Source organism: Berghia stephanieae, chromosome 9, assembly GCF_034508935.2.
Source record: "Berghia stephanieae isolate SIO BIC M18660-M18661 chromosome 9, UCSD_Bste_1.3, whole genome shotgun sequence".
NCBI classification, from domain to species: domain Eukaryota; kingdom Metazoa; phylum Mollusca; class Gastropoda; order Nudibranchia; family Aeolidiidae; genus Berghia; species Berghia stephanieae.
In genome coordinates, this window is record NC_088368.1 from 28791442 (window position 1) to 28812217 (window position 20776).

A 20776-nucleotide genomic window follows, 5' to 3' on the forward strand; every position below is an offset into this window, starting at 1 on the left:
ACCACCGCCGCGAAAAATTTTTTTATTCTCTATTGTCTTCTGGCACTTTTCTACTCACTTCATATCTTGTTGTTACCAACATAAGTGCCTGCTCCACTCACTTTTCTAAACCACTACACCACGGTTGGATTTTAAGAATGAAAAAGAAATGTGAAGATGTTTGTTTTTAAGCGTTTAGAAATAATTAAGAAAAGGTGTCATTTGAAGTATAATATACAAGAAAAGAAAATGCCAAATGATTTTTCTAATGCCAAACGGTTTTCAAAAATTTTTGGAATCTGGCATTTAAAATGCCAAACTGGCAACCCTGCTGAATATCATGCAGAGCTGCAGACTGCAGAGATGACAGGGTTGCCAGATTATTTTCTGCCATGCTGCCAACTGGATTTAGAAAATCTGCCAATTACCACAAAGATCTGCCAAACCGTACTATTTATACTAACGAAAGAGTGAAAATGGAAAGGCTTCGTATGGGAACAAAACAGACAATGGACGTTTCGGGTAAAACCCTTCGTCAGCACAACAATACACAAATAAACGTGGAAAACAAATAAAATATAATGAAAAATAACTTGTATCGTCTGTACTCAATGGTGGTTGCAGTATGAATGAAATGTTAGCGTTGCGTGGGTAGAGGATAGGGTGCCCCAGGGGGGTGATCTAATTGATAAGAAAAGGTCAGCGTCAGGGAACAGAACCTTCCAGAAAATAATGGAAGATAAAAGACATATTAGTAGTAGTAGTAGTAGTAGTAGTAGTAGTAGTAGTAGTAGTAGTAGTAGTAGTAGTAGTAGTAGTAGTAGTAGTAGTAGTAGTAGTAATAGTAGTTAGTAATAGAAAGCTGTAGTGAAACAGTAGGGGGCGGTGGCGGGGGCGAGGTGAAAAAGTCACGGAGGAGGTGGGTGGGGGTGGGGGGGGGGGGTTGTTGGATGAGCGAAGGTCGAATCTTCGAGAAGGAAATACGAACGATCGGATGGCGGATGAATGAAATGTTAGCGTTGCGTGGGTAGAGGATAGGGTGCCCCAGGGGGGTGATCTAATTGATAAGAAAAGGTCAGCGTCAAGGAACAGAACCTTCCAGAAAATAATGGAAGATAAAAGACATACTAGTAGTAGTAGTAGTAGTAGTAGTAGTAGTAGTAGTAGTAGTAGTGGTAGTAGTAGTAGTAGTAGTAGTAGTAGTAGTAGTAGTAGTAGTAGTAGTAGTAGTAGTAGTAGTAGTAGTAGTAGTAGTAGTAGTAGTAGTAGTAGTAGTAGTAGTAGTAGTAGTAGTATAGTGGTAGTAGTAGTAGTAGTAGTAGTAATAGTAGTTAGTAATAGAAAGCTGTAGTGAAACAGTAGGGGGTGGTGGCGGGGGCGAGGTGAAAAAGTCACGGAGGAGGTGGGGGGGGGGGGGGGGTTGTTGGATGAGCGAAGGTCGAATCTTCGTGAAGGAAATACGAACGATCGGATGGCGATGCGATAGTAAAGTGGACTATACAGATAAACAGATAGATAGATAGATAGATAGATAGATAGATAGATAGATAGATAGATAGATAGATAGATAGATAGATAGATAGATAGATAGATAGATAGATAGATAGATAGATAGATAGATAGATAGATAGATAGTTAGATAGATACATAGATAGATAGATAGATAGATAGATAGATAGATAGATAGATAGATAGATAGATAGATAGATAGATAGATAGATAGATAGATAGATAGATAGATAGAAAAGAGGGGAGAGAGAAAAAAAAACAAAAAAAAAAACAAAAAAAAATTAAATAAACAAACAAAAAAAGGGGGGGAAGGGGGGGGGGCGAACCGGTAGAGAGGGGGAATTGAGAGAGAGAGAGAGAGAGAGAGAGAGAGAGAGAGAGAGAGAGAGAGAGGGGGAGGGATGGAGAAAGAGAGAGAGGGGGACAGAGAGAGAGAGAGAGAGAGAGAGAGAGAGAGAGAGAGAGAGAGAAAGGGGGGGGGGGGGGGAGGTGAGAGAGGGCGAGTAAACAACCGGGTGATAGCTGGGTCTATATGTATATTAATGGATAAATAAGTGGATGAGTGGACACAATGAGAGATAGCTAGGAAGGTAGATGACTATGAATTGGTAGATTTCCATTTTCAGCCTTTCCAATTTCACTCTTTCGTTAGTATTTTACGACCACCGGCTTCAGGCAGCCCTTACCGTTTTCTACTTTTCCGTACTATTTACAGTACCCCCTTTGAAAACTCATCAGTTTTGTAAAACAAAAAAATCGCAAGGCCGATGTCATAATTTTTTTTTCATTTTCCAAGTTTAAAAAAATCACTAATACATAAAAATTGCCACGGAAAACGTGGAGTAGACCTATACATTATATAAATAACATTGTTTAAATTAAAAATTTTTAGAGCTGTATCAAATCTACCATTCATCTCCAAAATTCTAGAAAAGACTGTTCTAAAACAACTTTCATGTCCAGTGAAACATAATAACCTCGATGAGCGCTATCAATCGGCCTATCGGCAAAATCATAGCACAGAAACAGCATTAATGAGAATCACAAATGACTTGCTGCAAATTATTGGTCAAGGAAAAACCACCATCCTTAGTCTTCTCGATCTTTCGGCGGCCTTTGACACCATCGACCATGCAATACGTCTTCGAAGGCTACAAGTTACTTTCGGCATATCAGGCACTGCTCTAAACTGGTTTGCATCATATCTTACTCAAAGAACTCAATCAGTTTTAATTGGGGAAGTAACTTTTTCAGAGCGTGACCTTCGATTGAAGACATTCTTATTCCGACAGGCTTTCTTTTAATTATGTGTATAATTAACGTTGTTCGTGTACTGTGTTAGGGCTTAATCTATGTTATGCGCCCAGAGCCCTCCTGAAGAAGGGATGTTTGGCACACTATAAATCTATACCATTATTATTATTATTATTATTATTATATATTATTATTATTATTATTATTATTATTATTATTATTATATTATTATTATTAAATTATTATTATTATTATTATTATTATATAATTATTATATTAAATATTATTATTATTATTATTATTATTATTATTATTATTTATTATTATTATTATTATTATTATTATTATTATTATTATTATTTTATTATTATTATTTATTATTATTATTATTATTATTATTATTATTATTATTATTATTATATTATTATTATTATTATTATATTATTATTATATATTTATTATTATATTATTATTTATTATTATTATTATTATTATTATTATTATTATTATTATTATTATTATTATTATTATTATTATTATTATATTATTATTATTATTATTATTATTATTATTATTATTATTATTATTATTATTATTATTATTATTATTATTATTATTATTATTATTATTATTATTATTATTATTATTATTATTATTATTATTATTATTATTATTATTTAGCCTCGGAAAATAAAATCTGCCAATTATCTGCAAACTGCACAACCCGTTTTTTCTCTGCCAGACGACTTCAAATTCTGCCAAAAAAAGGACATTTGGCAAAAATATGCCAAATTGTCAGCCAGTATTGCCTTGTAGTACCTTTCGCCTTTGCAAAAATTCGCCAACTTATGCCAGCAATCCACCAACTTTATTCTACTTCAACTGCGACATTTTCTCAAAATCCACCAAAAATATCCGTCACTTTGATGTGGAGTAAAGAAGAAATAATTGGACTTCATTGCTCTACATTTACTTTTTGAAGGGTATACAAATCATAAAAAATCCGCCATACGCCTGGCCATTATTATTATTATTATTATTATTATTATTATTATTATTATTATTATTATTATTATTATTATTATTATTATTATTATTATTATCATTATTATTATTATTATCATTATTATTATTATTATTATATATTATTATTATTATTATTATTATTATTATTATTATTATTATTATTATTATTATTATAATCTAGGCCTCGGAAAATAAAATCTGCCAATTATCTGCCAAACTGCCAACCCGTTTTTTCTCTGCCAGACGACTTCAAATTCTGCCAAAAAAAAGGACATTTGGCAAAAAATATGCCAAACTGTCCAGCCAGTATTGCCTTGTAGTACCTTTCGCCTTTGCAAAAATTCCGCCAACTTTATGCCAGCAATCCACCAACTTTATTCTACTTCACCTGCGACATTTTCTCAAAATCCACCAAAAATATCCGTCACTTTGATGTGGAGTAAAGAAGAAATAATTGGACTTCATTGCTCTACATTTACTTTTTAAAGGGTATACAAATCATAAAAAATCCGCCATACGCCTGGCCATTTCCCCCCCCCCCCCCCCCCCCCCCCCCCGGGGGCATACGATGATAAAAATCCGCCAACCTGGTGACACCTTTTTCCAGCAGACGTGAAGAGTAATGGGTACTTGTCGATACCAATATCGGGTACTGTTGTCAGTGATATTTATTTTGGTTATCCAGTACCTAATCGAATGATATTGTCAGGTTTTGTCGTGTTTCGTATAAAAGGAATTATTGCTTTTTTACGAAACCCGCCTATAACCATAGTCTCAGGTTCACTCCCCGACTGGTGTACACTTCCCTGAGTCTCAGGTTCACTCCCCACTGTTGCCTACTTGCCATAACTTTGTCTGATATTGTCAGGTTAAAAAAAAAAGAAGTAATTATTGCTTTTTTACGAAACCCAGTGATAACTATAGTCTCAGGTTCACTCCCCACTGGTATACTCTTCCCTGTGTCTCAGGTTCACTCCACAAAGTTGCCTACTTGCCATAACTTTGCCCGGTATTGTCGGTTATCGTAATAAAGTAAATGCTTTTTTTACGAAACCCGCCGATAATCATAGTCTCAGGTTCACTCCTTATTAGTGTACTCTTACCTGAGTCTCAGCTTCACTCCCCACAGTTGTCTACTTCCCATAGCTTTGTCGGATGATGTCAGGCTTCGTAAAGAAGTAATGCTTTTTTACGAAACCCGCCGATAAAGTCTCAGTATCCTAACTATGATTCATACTCCCCACATTGGTGTATTCATATTTAATATATAATAAAATAATTAATAAAAAATAATAATAATAATAATAATAATAATAATAATAATAATTAATAATAATAATAATAATAATTAATAATAATAATAATATAAATTAATATAATAATAATAATAATAATATAATAATAATAATAATATAATAATTAATAATATAATAATAATAATAATAATAATGGTATAGATTTATAGTGCACCAAACATCCCTGAATCAGGAGGGCTCTGGGCGCATAACATAGATTAACTTACTTAATCATTAAGCCCTAACACAGTTCACGAACAACGCTAATTATACACATAATCAAAAGAAAGCCTGTCGGAATAAGAATGTCTTCAATCGACGCTTGAATTCCTCTAGTGAAGACGAAGAACGTATCTCTAGTGGTAGTAAATTCCACAACCTTGGGCCAGAATGCCGAAAGGCGCGTTCACCAGCCTCCACTCGACAGCGGGGTGTTTTCAATTTGAGGTCGTTCGTTGATCGAAGCGATCGCTGTGGGTTATACCGTTCAACGAGATTTGAGAGATATGCTGGTGACGAGCCCTCCAAGCATTTGAAAACGATAGTTGAAGATTTATATTTAATCCGCGGGTCCACTGGCAGCCAATGCAGCTGCTCTAGTAATTCGGGAGCTGCAGTTTCCCCGTCTTTCTGCAGTACAACGCGGGCGGCCATGTTCTGTATTTTCTGGAGTTTGTTTATTTTGTCCTTTGTGAGACCAACAAACAGTGCATTGCAGTAGTCCATTTTCGGGAATATCAAAGATGCTACCAATTTGTTGCAAGTTTCCCTAATAATAAATGGTCTGATTGTCCTGATATTTCTTAGAATGCAGATAGCACTTGTTCTTACATTGTTAATATGTTTGTTCATAGACAGATCACTCTCTAAGGTGATGCCGAGATTTTTTGCTGATGTTGTGAGTTGTATTTTGTCATTATCGTTGATTGTCAGTGCCAGTGTAAATGGATCTGTCTTATTATTGGAACTAGCAACGAATAAGGATTCAGTCTTGTCGCCATTTAATTTTAATCTATTTGCAGACATCCATCTCATCACATGGTTGATGCATTGTTCGTAAACAGTTATCTTTCAAACTATATCGGATTGCAAATACATGCTATATATCTGTGTATCGTCGGCGTACATATGGTAAGCGAGAGAATGTTGCTCTAAGATTCTCACAACAGGGGAAGTGTAAAGTACAAAGAGGATTGGACTTAAAACGGATCCTTGAGGTACACCAAAATGAAGGTCACGTCTAACGAAGTTACATCCCCAATTAAAACTGAAAGAGTTCTTTGAGTAAGATATGATGCAAACCAGTTTAGAGCAGTGCCTGATATGCCGAAAGTAACTTATAGCCTTCGAAGTAGTATGGCATGGTCGATGGTGTCAAAGGCCGCCGAAAGATCGAGAAGACTAAGGAGGGTGGTTTTTCCTTGGTCCATAATGCGCAGCAAGTCATTTGTGACCCTCCGGCTCGAAGCGGTATTAAGTCGGGATTTGGAAAACGAAGAGAACCGGTTTTAAAGTGGAAATGGTCAAAATTATCAAATTTCAGTTTTTGGTTGTTTCAGAAACTACAATCATTTTTCTACATGAAAACATAATAATTCAATATAAACATTGACGATAAGTTATATAAATTTCAAGTTTAAAAATGCAACTATCAGTGACACATTCAAAACGAGAGTTGACTTTCTCTCAGAGAGCCACCCTTTCCAAGGCTTAGTAATACCGAGTCTTTTTCTCCACCAATACCATGTAAGATATCACAGCAAAGGGCGTGTCTTTATCTATCTCAGAGAAAGCATGACTGTTTCTACAATGTCATGGTTCAACCAATAATGAACTTTAAAAACTGTAAACAAGTCTATGTTTTTCCCTGACAACCTTACAAATGAATGATTCTGATTGGTCAACGCTCATCACATGCGCTGTGGCTGTAGGCCATAATGCTCGGGCGATGCTTCATGACGTCAGCATGCGTGTGTTACATATGTGTGTGTTTGTGCATTTTGATACACACCACGTGCCATAATTTCTTTGTCTAGCTGCATTGGTGATCGAGGTGAGGGTCCTCCTTTGTCCCTCTTTTTTAATTCATGAAATTACAGGACATGCTAAGACTTCATAGGACAACAGTTGCCTAATCTTACACTTACAGTTACAGAGATTGTTGTAGGATAAACATTTGATTTTATTTACAAAAGCAGATTAATAAATAGAGCCTTCAACAATTAATGAACTCCCGATGGAAATACGTGTAACTAAAAAATGAAATGGATAGATAAACAGACAGAAAGACAAACCTATTAATGGATAAATAGATAGGTAGGTATGTAGATAGATAGATAGATAGATAGATAGATAGATAGATAGATAGATAGATAGATAGATAGATAGATAGATAGATAAAATATGTGGGGGGGGGGGGGGGGGGGGGGGGGGGGGGGTAGTTTTTGTTTGTTTGTTCGTTTTCGTTTTGATTTTCTCCGGACTCATTTGTTATGTACAAGGAATGCACAAAGCAATAAATTTCGACTCAATAGCTTACTTAGTGTATTCATTTCAATAATTATCTTAACGAAGTATTTGACTAATTAAATTGTGCAATAATTTTTTTTTTAAGTTAAGAAGATTACTCATCTTTAAATTATGTCAAATTGAATTAGAACAATTTCACCAAGTATAAAGTCGTCATTGTCCAACAAACCTCGCCGGAACCTGGCATTATAAGTAAGAGAAAGACAATGGTCAGCTTAAAATTCATGTCTATTTACCCCATGGAATTTACCCAATGGTAACCGTACGGTGCTCTTATTGGCTAACCAACCAGCGGCCTCGATGAGAAAAATATCTGCCATTGAGACATTGGCTGGGAATCGCGTTACTATAGTAAACAAGCGCTGATCGGCCGTTCATGAAATCTAAGAAAATATCTTCCTGATCGCTCGTTTAATCAAAATGATTCAAAGCGATGTCTCTAAAATGATATAAATGTGACTTCTTAATGTTTTCTTCACGGTCAAAACCACACAACATTCTATTAATGATTACGTCCAAGGCAAAAAGGAATATTGACAGGTCGACCGAGAGTTGAACTCGTCAGACGACAAACATCAATGCTAAGTGTAGAGAGAGTCAAGCTCTTGTTTGTCTTGTCCTGTTCTATATAGAGAAAAGGATAAATAGTATACCCCGTGTGTGAGTGGTTTCGTGTCATAGTTATGTTTTTAAATTGTTTCTGTTGTTTATGTGTGTATGGATGACTCTCTCGGTGAGTCTCACACTCACTGCATCATCATAGCAAAGGGACCCAACTTTAAATTTGGCTCACAGGAATTTCAGACACCACTCGTAGGAATTTCAATGCCGAAAGAGGAATTCCCACACACAAGAAAAGGGAATTGGGATGGTATTTGGCATACGTATTGTATAGTATCTAGTTCTAAATATATAACTGATTAGAATTATATTATGATATATCTTATTTCAAAAGAAGTAAACCTCTAAAACCTAATGGTAGTGATTGTAGTACTGGTGGTAGTGAGGATGATATGGTGTTGGTGATTGTAGTAGTAGTGGTGTTGACGATGATGTGGTGGTGGTGGTTGTAGTTGTAGTAATAGTAATAGTGATGATGATGTGGTGGCGGTTGTAGTAGTAGTGGTAGTGATGATGATGTGTTGGTGGCGGTTGTAGTATAGTTGTAATGGTGATGATCTGGTGGTGGTGGTGGTGGTTGCAGTAGTAGTGGTCGTGATGACGATGTGGTTGTGGTGGTTGTAGTAGTAGTGGTAATGGTAATGATATGGTGGTGGTGGTGGTGGTTGTAGTAGTAGTAGTAGTAGTAGTAGTAGTAGTAGTAGTAGTAGTAGTAGTAGTAGTAGTAGTAGTAGTAGTAGTAGTAGTAGTAGTAGTAGTAATGATGGTGATATGGTGGTGGTGGTTGCAGTAGTAGTGGTAGTGATGATGATGTGCTGGTGGTTGTAGTAGTAGTGGTAGTGATGATATTGTGGTGGTGGTTGTAGTAGTAGAGGTAGTGATGATGATGTGGTGGTGGTTGTTGTAATAGTGGTGGTAGTGATGATGTAGTAGTAGTGGTAGTGATGATGATGGAGTGGTGGTGGTTGTAGTAGTGATGATGATGTAGTGGTGGTGCAGTGGTGGTGATAATGATATAGTGGTGGTGGTTGTAGTAGTTGTGGTAGTGATGACGATGTGGTTGTGGTGGTTGTAGTAGTAGTGGTAATGATAATGATATGGTGGTGGTGGTGGTTGCAGTAGTAGTGGTAGTGATGACGATGTGGTTGTGGTGGTTGTAGTATTATGGTAGTGGTGTTGATGTGCTGGTGGTGGTATAGTTGTAGTGGTAGTGATAATGATGTGGTGCTGGTGGTTGTAGTAATAGTGGTAGTGATGATATTGTGGTGGTGGTTGTAGTAGTAGAGGTAGTGATGATGATGTGGTGGTGGTTGTTGTAATAGTGGTGGTAGTGATGGTGTAGTAGTAGTGGTGGTGATGATGATGTATTGGTGGTGTACCCTATTGGTAGTGATAATGATATAGTGTTGGTGGTTGTAGTAATTGTCGTAGTGATGAAGTGGTAATGGTGGTTGTAGTAGTAGTGACAGTGATGATGTTGTGGTTGGAAAACACATTATAGGTTATTATAATACACGATTACACACATTCTCTAACTTCATTTTTTGACAGCTTTATTGAAGCATAAATATACGCAACAGTTCTGAACCATTTTATTGTGGATTTTGATATTGTTTGTTGTTTTTCTTGTGTCGTTATGTTGACATAGAGACCGAAAGAATGGTAATGTTTGCATTCCCAGCCCATGATATAATGGCGCTGAATGCTTTCATTGGTGGACACTTTTTAGGCTCCGTACGTATTCTTATTCGTTTAATTCTATGATTTACCCTAATTACTGGTAAACGAATTAAACTACATGTTTTTAAAAGGAAAGAGTCTCTCGTATCCAAAGTCCTCACTGTGTCCTAAATTAAAATATTAAACTTAAAAGTGAGTAAAAGTAAATACATTTTAAAATGTTAAAAGTCGATAAAACTTTTCTAGTAACTATGAATGGTGTGAATGTGTCGAAGTTGAAAATTATGAATTTTTGCAAAGGGAGTACAAAAAAAAAAAGAAAGAAAGAAAGTAAATATTATACAGAGAAAGGAGCTCGAATCCCTAACTCACCCCATCCGGTTACAGTTACGCTGTGCTAAAACAGCCGGCCACCTCGCCTTCTCGCTTTCGGTCAAACACTTTAACCTTTATAAACTCTTCTGGTGTACGGGATACACAGCTGCATTCAGTCCACTGGTGGACGGAAAACACAGTTGTGTATTCAGTCCACTGGTGGACGGAAAACACAGTTCTATGCTCTTTTGTTTATAAAAGGTAGGATTAGTGTCCTGATCAAACTGGGCAAAAAGTATTTGTTTATTATGTATCGCAACAAAAATTATTGAGATTAAATTTAACACTATTAAAGACTGTCGGTAGTAATTTTCAATTTGTTATCAAATATGTTTGACTGAAAATTAATCGAACGCATCTAGGTGGCCAAAAACACCACATATTGCTTTAAAAATAATGATATGTTTATGATATTCAAACGAAGACTAGAAATCTCGCCCAGCTCTTTTTTAAGAGACTCTTATCAGAAGAAAAGTCAGAACGGTCGAGTCGGGTTATGATGGCTGCTGAAACATTGACGTGTCTAATAAAATAAGAATAATGAAGCTACATAGTTTATGTGTCGTTATTTTCATTTTAATTCCTCTTCTTTCAAGTTGTGCTCAATGCGGAGCAACTTCTGAAGATGAGGAACTCTTACCTACTGTTTTGATAGCAACACTTGTGCGTAACAAAGCTCATACTCTACCTTGGTTTTTGGGACTGATCGAAAGACTGGACTATCCAAAGGATAGGATCGGTTTGTGGTAGGTAGTCTGCTGATTCCGGCCAATAGACAGGTGCCGAAAAGTGAAGCGCTAGTTTGGGTTAAGTTTGAAGAACACAATTTCGCAGTCATTTATAGTCACTGATGCATTATTTGTCACAGTACAGTATCTGAACGGTTCTGCTTTCATTGTTTACGGCAGGGAGTATCTACGTAACTGTATGCAGTTTGGAGTCAAATTGTGACCCAACTCGCCCATAAGAAAGTTATGACTGGAAATTGCGTTTTCTTTTACTAAAAGTTTTAGAGGGGTTCAATTAAAGATGCATAACTTCGTTATAAAGTTAAAGAGGAACAATCGCAGATAATTTTGTATCATTATTTTCGTTACTAACCGGGCACCTTGCCTCAGGATCTACGGTAACATTTATACAAGGTAACCTTGAGTCTCGCCTTTAATGGGTTAAATTGTATTGTTTGATTTTAAAAAATAACAATAACACAAACACACATACAGAACGAGGTCTATCCTATCAATAGCTTGTATTGTAGCGGCAAACCAGTTACCGGAGCTACCGTGTATGTAGATCCTGAGGCTAGGTGCCCGGTTACCGTGTACGTAGACACTGCCTTAAGTTTAAGTCAAGTAAGGCAAGTTTACCATTTAAAGTTATAGAGCAGAAGAGATCAAGTTGATCAAGCTCTCTTTTAGTGGGAGGCCTTTCGAAAGCTCCTAGTGCTAAGGAAATCAACTCAAATATTCCCTCAACTAACCCTAAGAAAAAATAAAACCTAGTACCTTTTAACTTTTTACTTTAACTAACCCTAATAGGAAAAACAAATACCCTATCAACTTTACTAAGATTTATAACGAACACTAATAGAAAAAAAAATCCTCCGACCTCGAGCTAACCCAAATAGAAAAAAACAACAACCTAGGACTGCTTTGCACTACCTTTCAATATTTCACAAATCAAAATGGCCGAGAATAAAAACAATCGTCAAATTAGGAACTTTTAAACTTTCACAAATCTATCAAGGTTTGTTCTAGAGTTTTCTAAATGCTTCTAAAGATCCGCGGCGAAAATACAAATTGAAACGCTAGCGCTAGGAGCTTTCGGAAGGTCTCCCCTTTTGGCTACTTTTGGTATTAAGCTCAACACGAATCTAATGATACCAAAATTGTGAAAATCAGATAAGTGGACAGTTTAGTGAGCAGCAGCAGTGGGAGTCAATTTGTGACCCAACTCGCCCATAAGAGAGTTGTAACTGGAAATTGAAATTGCCGTTAGCGTTTGTTGGATTCCAAAAGCCAGATTTCACCATTTACTTTTTCAGAGGAAATTTTGTCAAAATTCAAAATCATTAAAAGTGAACAAATAGGGTATCATTTTGATTTTAAAGGGAATTCAAAGGCCTTTCAGAATAAAATAATATTAATGGCTAGAGAATTTTCCTAAGTGACTAAAATGACGCCAGAGTTACCTACCCCTGGTTTTCAGGGAAATCTCATCAAATATGATTGGAGCCATTCGTAGGTCTCCAAACCATGAAAAGCCTACAATAAACATTTATTGAGACATTAAATCATTCATTGAACACAATGAGCACAAAACATGAGCAACATTTTATGGTTGGATTTATTCAGTCCTTTAAATTGACAAAAAAAATAAAATCTTACCGACTATTTTCACCATACAGTGAAAATAGTCCACCAAACTATTTTCTCCGTATTAGCTAATCAGAAGTACTATCATCCATTGAGTCCCGACTACTACCAGAACCATCTCAACATCATCATTCCTATCACTACTACAACTACCACCAAATTATCATCATCCCTACAACCACTACTCAACCACCACCACCACATTATCAACCGTCCATATAATATAGAAATTGGAAAGCTATTCTCTATCACAATGGTTTTTTTTTGTTTTCGTTGTAGTCAGTTATTCTCCTCATCTGTGGCAGCGTTATCTTGAGGAGTTATCCAAGTAATACTGTTATTTTTTAATTATATGTGTGGCTGGCTGAGAAAACCTGGAGATGTGCAAATTTCATAAATTGAGTTAGGCAGTGTCTACGTACACGGTAACCGAGCACCTAGCCTCAGGATCTAAGTACACGGTAGCTCCGTAACTGGTTTGCCGCTGCAATACAAGCAGTGGATGGACCTCTGTGTGTGTGTGTGTGTGTGTGTGTGTGTGTGTATGTGTGTGTGTGTATTATTTTTTAAAAATCATTTTAAAAATCAAACAATACAATTTAACCCATTAAAGGCGATTCTTACTTACTTACTTATCCGAACCAGCGACCACCTGAGCTCTAGCCCTTCGGTCTTGTGCCATGACGTAGAAGTTAGATGTCTTTTGTAATTGTTCCAGGTGACTATAAAGTGTGTTACTGATGCTTGGATTTGGTGGGAGGAATGTGCATCTCAGGTCTTCAAGAGGTTGACATTCAAGCAAGTGGTGTGTTACTGTTTCATTGGGGTGTTGACATAGGGGGCAGGAAGGGGATGTGTCTTTTGTAATTTTGCTTAAATGGTTGTTGAGCGGTATGTGTTGTGTTCTTAGTTGAAAGATTATGCTTTGCTGGTGTCTTCTGAGCTTATTTAGGCAATCAGTCTTTACAGGAGTGGTCATATGGGAAAACATACATCTACCCGTGGTGCTCATTGCCCAACTGTTCATCCATTCTTCTCTCTTATTTGTTTTGATTATTTGTTTCGCTGTGTCTAAGGATACTGGAATTGATGGTTGTAAAAGTGTTGATCCGAGTCTGGCTAGTCTGTCTGCATTGTCATTTCCTGGTATATTTGAATGTCCCGGTATCCACTGGAGAGATAAGTCTACTCTGTGTGTTGTAAGGAATTCATCTAGTTGAGATCTTAAACTATTGAACGTTGAGGAGAGTTTATCTAAATCGAGAGCTTGGAGAACCGATTTGGAGTCTGTGAAGATGACAGCGTTTTGAAGTTTTGAAGGGTTTAGCTGGAAAACAGAAGAGAGGTGTCGCAGTGAGGCTTCTATTGCAACTGCCTCTGCCTCGTAGTTTGAGCAGGAGCTTCCGCAAGAATTGTGGATTTTATCACAGGTTTTATCTGGGTATTCTACTACAAACCCATACCCAGCATTTTTAGTTCCTTTGTGGGCAGATCCATCTGTGTAAACATGTATCCAGTTGTCTGGGTATTCTTGTATTGTCTTCATTGCTAATGTTTGTATATCTGATTTGTTTTTATTTCTTGTTGTTTCTTCTACGAGGTTAGTCTTTATTTTTGGAAGTTTTAGTTCGGCGTATGGAGGTTTTTGACTGATTAAAATAGATTTTTCTCTGTTTTCTGGGAGTCTGTGTCTTTCATTCAAGTTGTTAGCAATGTGTAGCAGGGATTTTTGTTTTAATCTTGTTCTTGGTTTCCATTTCTCTGCCAGAATTCTGTTTGGATAGTTTTCCTCTTTTCGTTTGTATCTTTCAACCATTTCAAGCACTGCTGATTCTCTGCGAAGTCCAAGTGGTTCCACATTAGTATGTATTTCACATGCTGCTGTGGGTGTCGATCTTAGGGCACCGGAGATGAAGCGAAGGGCTTGGTTTTGTACTCTGTCCAAGGTTTTGTGTGTGTTTTTACTACCTACATTTTGGAGGGCTAAATTGTAGTCCATGACGGAACGCACATAGCCTAAATAGAGTTGTCGAAGCGAGTTTTGTCTGCTCCCCAATTAGTACTGGCTAGTCGTTTTAGTAACTGGAGTCTCTTTGTGGCTTTGATTTTTACATTCTGAGTGTGTTTGTTCAGAGATAGTTGTCTGTCTAACTGTATGCCCAAATATGTGGGGTTTTCTTCTTTCGCGAGTCGATGGCCTTGGATGGAGAGTGTTATTTCTTTCTTGGAAACAGGATGGCTCTTAGTAAATATAGAGTAGACTGTTTTATTGCAATTAACTTTTAATTTCCATTTATCACAGAAGGTGTTTAAGCTTTCTAAATCTTCATTTATTCTATTGGAGGCTATTGGTAGGTGCTTCGTAGTATACCACATAACTAAATCGTCAGCATATAGGGCCTTTTCTGTCTGTAATACTTCTGGTAGATCATTTATAAAAATAAGAAAGAGAGTACAGCTGAGGCAGGATCCTTGTGGGAGACCTTCCTCTAATACTTCTCTGTTTGACAGTCCGTTATTAATTTTTGTTTGGATTGTTCTGTTACTGAGAAATTGTTTAATCCAGAAGTAGAGATTTCCATCAATTCCGTAGTCCATCATTTTTGATAACAACCCTTTCCTCCATACTTTGTCATAGGCTTGTTGGAGATCAACAAAAACTGCGACTGTATGTTTTCCATCTTGAAAGCCATCAGTTATTTTTTGACTTAATCTAAACAATTGATCTTCTGTTCTTTGCCCTATCTTAAAGCCTGCCTGATATTTATTTAGTAGGCCACATGTCTCTAGCCACCAGTATAATCGGTTATTTACCATTCTCTCAGCGATCTTTCCAACACATGAGGTGAGAGATATTGGTCGGTAACTTTTCGTTTCGTCGGGTGGTTTATCTTTCTTTAAGATTGGAATTATAATAGCATTTTTCCATCCCCTTGGTACTATTCCTGTCTCCCATGTTAGATTTATAAGTTTGAGAAGCATCTGTTTACCTCTCACGCTAAGATGCAAGAGCATTTCATTGTGTATCTTATCTGGTCCAGGGGATTTCCTTAACTTGAGTTTTTTCATAGCTCTGTGAAGTTCTGACATGGTAAAGCCCTCTTTGAACAGGTATGAGATAGCTTTTGGGGCCTTTTCTTGATGTTTAAGGTCTTTAATCAATTTTTTGTCCTTTTCACTTCTTTTTGATGCCTTGTTTACTGAAGCAAAATGTTTGTTGAAGATCATGGCTTTTTTTTGGTCATCTACGATTGTTCCTTCTGTAGTTTTCATGGGCTTTGGGTTGGTTTTCGGGGTTTCATTGTTAAGATTATTAAGTAAGGCCCATGCTTTTTCCATTTTGATTGAGGTCAATATTAGCGCATATGTCTGCCCATTTCTTTCTTTTAGCGTTGTTAATAGTTCTTTTGACAATTGCCGATGCTTTATTGTACTCAATCTTGTTTTTAATGGTTTTGTTTTCCTCTAAGTTTTTCCTTGTTTCCTTTCTTGCATTTACTGCTTTTTCAATTTCTTTGCTCCAGAAGGGTTTGTAATTCTGTCGACTACCTCTTGGAATTCCTGCTTTTGCAGCTGCAAGAATGGCTTTGGTGAGGGCTTCGTTTAAATGTTCTACACTTGATGTATCTGTAATTTTTGGAAGCTGGTTATCTAATGTTGCTGTGAAAACATCCCAGTTTGCTTTCTTGAAATTCCATTTGGATTTCTGCTCAAATGTTTTCTTCTGTGTTTGAACTGTCATTTGTGTTAAAATTGGTTTATGGTCACTGCCTATTTCATCCAGGACTTTAATGTGACAAGAATTCAGAAGGTCAGAGGAGATGATGGTTAGATTGGGATGACTCAGGGACATATGAGCTCTGTGAAGAAGGGTGGGGACTGAGTCTGCATTTTGTAAAATGGTGAGGTTGGTTGTATTGCAAAGCTTTTCTAGTTCTTTTCCTGTGTTGTTTAAATTTTTGTATCCCCATAGTGGAGAGTGGCCATTGAAGTCACCAGCAATTATTGTGTTGTTGTATTGGGAACTGTTTAGATCTGTTAGGTTTATAGTACACCGTGGAGGGTTGTAAATGTTGTAAATGGTAAATTTCTTATTTAGGTGCCATAAGGTGACTTTCTGTACATCGGTTGAGTTCTGTGATGGTTTAGAAGTAACATCTCCTGTGATGTCATTTCTTATATAAGTAATAACACCACGGCAGTCGTCACATTTGCAGGTATAGTATGTATAACCAGCAATATATGGATCACTATTTTATACAGGGTTTCCTGAAGTAAAGCAATGTGAACTTCCTTTTCATTTAATAATTTCTTTAGCTCTGTCTTTTTATTCCTGATTCCACAAATGTTAATTTGTAAAATATTCAAATGTTTGTGGAATTTATTTGTCCCAGTAGCTGACTTTTCGCGCAGATCAGCCTGGGTACTCACTGTCTGGCGCGGACCTTTTTCGAGGCGACGTCCGAGCTCGTATGCTTTCCTTTTGTTTGTCATGGCATGCTGGGGAGTCTCTGGTCTGTCTTCCCACCCTAACCTGTATTCCTTGTCAGCTGCATAACATCAGGAGTTGAGCTGCAGATGCATGTTCCTCATATAATTAATTTTTTTATAGGGTTTAGTCAAGTAGCCTTCATTTTGTCTTTCCCACAGTCTCTTTCATGATTGACGGTCGCCCATTCCCCGCCACCTACTGTTTCCTGGCTTGCAGTTATCAATTTCAGTTATTCTTTCTGCTTAAAGGGCCATATTTCATAAACAGAGGATCGTCACGTCCTGGGTCATTTGTGTCGATGAGAGATTCTGTGGGCCTTAAACAAAGGGATACCATCCTTTCCCCTAAAAATCTCAATTTTTTAAGAAGGATACATGATTACAATCAATCACAGATAGTCATGCAGAAGACATGGGCCACAGGCCGACCAAAGAGGGAGTATAGAAGTGTTAAAGTTACAGCACTAGGAAACAAGTATGAGCTATAGGGGTAGATTAAGAAAAGTAAGGACATACAGAGGACACCACACTACAGAATGAGTGTGAGGTGGGTGGGTGAGGAGCAGAGCGTGTACCACTCATCGGTGGGTTCTGTCTCCTGCACCTTAAGAGGAAGGGGTCCCACCTACTCCCTAGCCCGGTTATACCGCCGGGGACTCGGTCGCGCCCATAACAAACTCAGTAGAAACGGGGAACACCACAGGAAGGTGCTGTTATGGACACAATAATGCATGAGAGGCCATATGCAATAATCTCTGTCAGACAGGATTACGCGGCAATCAATGCACCTGGAAATGAGAGGTGTTGGGTTCGAAATGCACATCAATTTCCTTTCAGCAAGCGGGACGTCCGGCCCAGACCTTGCAGCTCCCCATTAAAGGCGATTCAAGGTTACCATGTATAAATGTTACAGTGTACGTAGATCCTGAGGCTAGGTGCCCAGTTAGTAACGAAAATAATGATACCAAAATATCTGCGATATTCCTCTTTACAACTAAGTTATGCATCTGTAATTGAACCCCCTGGAACTTTTAGTAAAAGCGAACGGCAATTTCCAGACATAACTTTCTTATGAGCGAGTTGGGTCACAATTTGACTCCCAATGCTGCTGCTCACTAAACTGCCCAAAGTAACCGTGAACGTAGACACTCCGATTGAGTTATGTATGCATTGGTGTAGACAATACCTTTCTGAACATTTACCACTTTAAATTTTCGTTCTATATCTCTTAGAACCCAAGATATGAATTTTTTTCTGAATAAAATTGTTACTATTGGAAACACTTTATCTTCGATTTTGGCTTATATTTTAATTTTTCTCAGTCAGTCTCACATATATTTAACTAGGGAACGAGGATAACCTTTTGTTGCAAACAGATTGGGAACTACTAAGTATTACCTCTAGTACCGCTATAACTGTAGTATGTTCTTGATATCAGACATTTGACTGTCTTTGACTGTCTTTTAAGATTACCCTAGGTATTGTTCTTGAAATTTGAAATAAAGGATAGGCATGCCTGTTATTATTATTATTATTATTATTATTATTATTATTATTATTATTATTATTATTATTATTATTATTATTATTATTATTATTATTATTATTATTATTATTATATTTACTACTACTACTAATACTACTACAACTCATTCTACCACTATTATAACAACAACAATAATAATAATAATAATAAATAATATTGTTCTTGTTATGTTTGTATTCTCTAGGATTCAGAGTGATCACAATGAGGACAATTCTACTGCCATTTTAAATGAGTGGTTAGCAGGCGCATCAAAACTATACCATCATGTTGAGGTTAAAATTGATGAAAGGGCTAAAGGTAAATTTATTTTTCATTTGCAATTAATTTTACCTATTCACCATTACTATTATATTTACATTTTTTAAAAACATCACAGATTTTGACCTGCACGATTAAGGTGTCAAAAAGTATTCTTTTTTTTTTTTCTTCTTTCTCTTAATTCCAGTGATATTAGTAGTTAGTTTACCTTATCATTATTTAAATGATATTTTCGTGTTGACTTTTATAAATGATTATTATCTGATAAAAGCGTAATGGATGATAATGATAAGGATAATGATAATAATAATAAGAATAATGATACTAATAACAGTATGGCATTTGGATGCTGGTATTACATATTCTTGTGTATCTGTCATCAATGATGAGCCATGGTTTTGGCCTAGTCAAATCTTAACCTATGAGGCCTTCGGAAAAGAAAGGTCTTGGTTCAAGTCATGCTCTGAGCAGCGCATAATTGAGTCCTTGGAAAAGGCTCTTTACTCACATTCGCTCACTATATGCAGGTGTATAATCAGTACCTGGCCATTTATAGCTTTGTTTCTGTCAGAAAAATTGTAATAATGCCTAACTGGTGTACGCTTAATGGATATTGCGCTACAATGGTGCAAGATTTCCGGCTTTTTAAAATGGATTTTGATTCATTCCTAGGTCATATTTCAATATAAGTTTCAGGCTTTTTTGAATTTGTTAGAATTGGATTTCAGTCTTTTTTTGGTCTGACTTACTTGCACCCGTGATGTTTTTGTTGTTTTTCTTAAAACCTGAAGAACACCAGAGCTGTCAATTCATATGTTTCTCCGGGATTTACTATTTCTGTAGGGTCTTATATTAAATAAATCCAACAGGATGACTAAAATGCTGTTTTTCCTTGATTAATTTTAGCTTAATGAATTATGTTTACATATTTTATGTGACCAATTGATTGTCTTCATAATAATAATAATAATAATAATAACAGGGTTGCCAATTTTCCGTATATTTACGGAATTCAGTAAGTTAAACTGTCTGTACATTTTCCAATCACTGGGCGAGCGGAAGTCAAAAGCTTATAGAAGATGAGCCGATTAGATTACGAACATCCATCCAGTGAGCACAAAGATACAAGCCTATTAAAGTAAAATCACACTTGATCTATTATTATTGTAATGTCATGTCCTCTATTGAAAAGTAAGTACATAATGTCTTTTTACTGAGTCCCGTGTTCAGGTAAGGGACGGTTTGCGTATAAGTTCAGTAAATTTTTGCCCCCTGAATTGGTAAACCTGTAGTAAGGACAATAGAGCTTCATTGTCCAAGGAAATAAAAATTCAATTTGGTTCATAGTGATGCCAATAAGTTTTGTTTATTGAATAATTTTATTGGATTTCAGTAGAAAACTTGCAAAATTAGAAAGCAGATTGAGTGTACAAATTGTGGTCTTTTCAGTAATTTCCAGTCTGGACCCTGAACTGAATATATATATATCTCTTTATAAAATATCTTATTACTTGTTTGCAGGGGGAGGACTATGGGATTTAAGATTTGCTTATCATTGCTTTCAGAGAAATGAATTTTTAAAATTTAAGTGTATCTAATTTTGACACATTTTTTTCTTTAAAACATTTCTCATCACATGTTTGCATGGCTGCAATCTATTGAATTAAAGTTGAGTTTGTTAAAAAGTGATTTTAATAATTTTTTTGTTTGTTTTGTTTTGGTTGGAAGGGGGGGGGGGGGGGGATGTTAGCTACCTTTGAGGCAGTTTATGAGTGTTATGATAAAGCTTTTATTTATTTATTTATTATTCAAGGGGGGTTAAAGCTGGTTTTGTCTCA

General features: G+C 36.4%; 1 protein-coding gene across 1 annotated transcript in view; it reads left to right on the forward strand.

Annotated features, from left to right (window-relative positions):
* The first annotated feature begins 10742 nt into the window (after positions 1-10742).
* Positions 10743-20776, forward strand: part of LOC144979995 (glycosyltransferase 25 family member-like) — a 30702-nt gene continuing 20668 nt past the window's right edge. The window contains exons 1-2 of the mRNA XM_078927428.1: positions 10743-11014; positions 18865-18977. Of these exons, the coding sequence (XP_078783554.1) occupies positions 10809-11014; positions 18865-18977 (319 nt within the window). The 5' untranslated portion in view covers positions 10743-10808. The remainder of the gene's footprint in view (positions 11015-18864; positions 18978-20776) is intronic.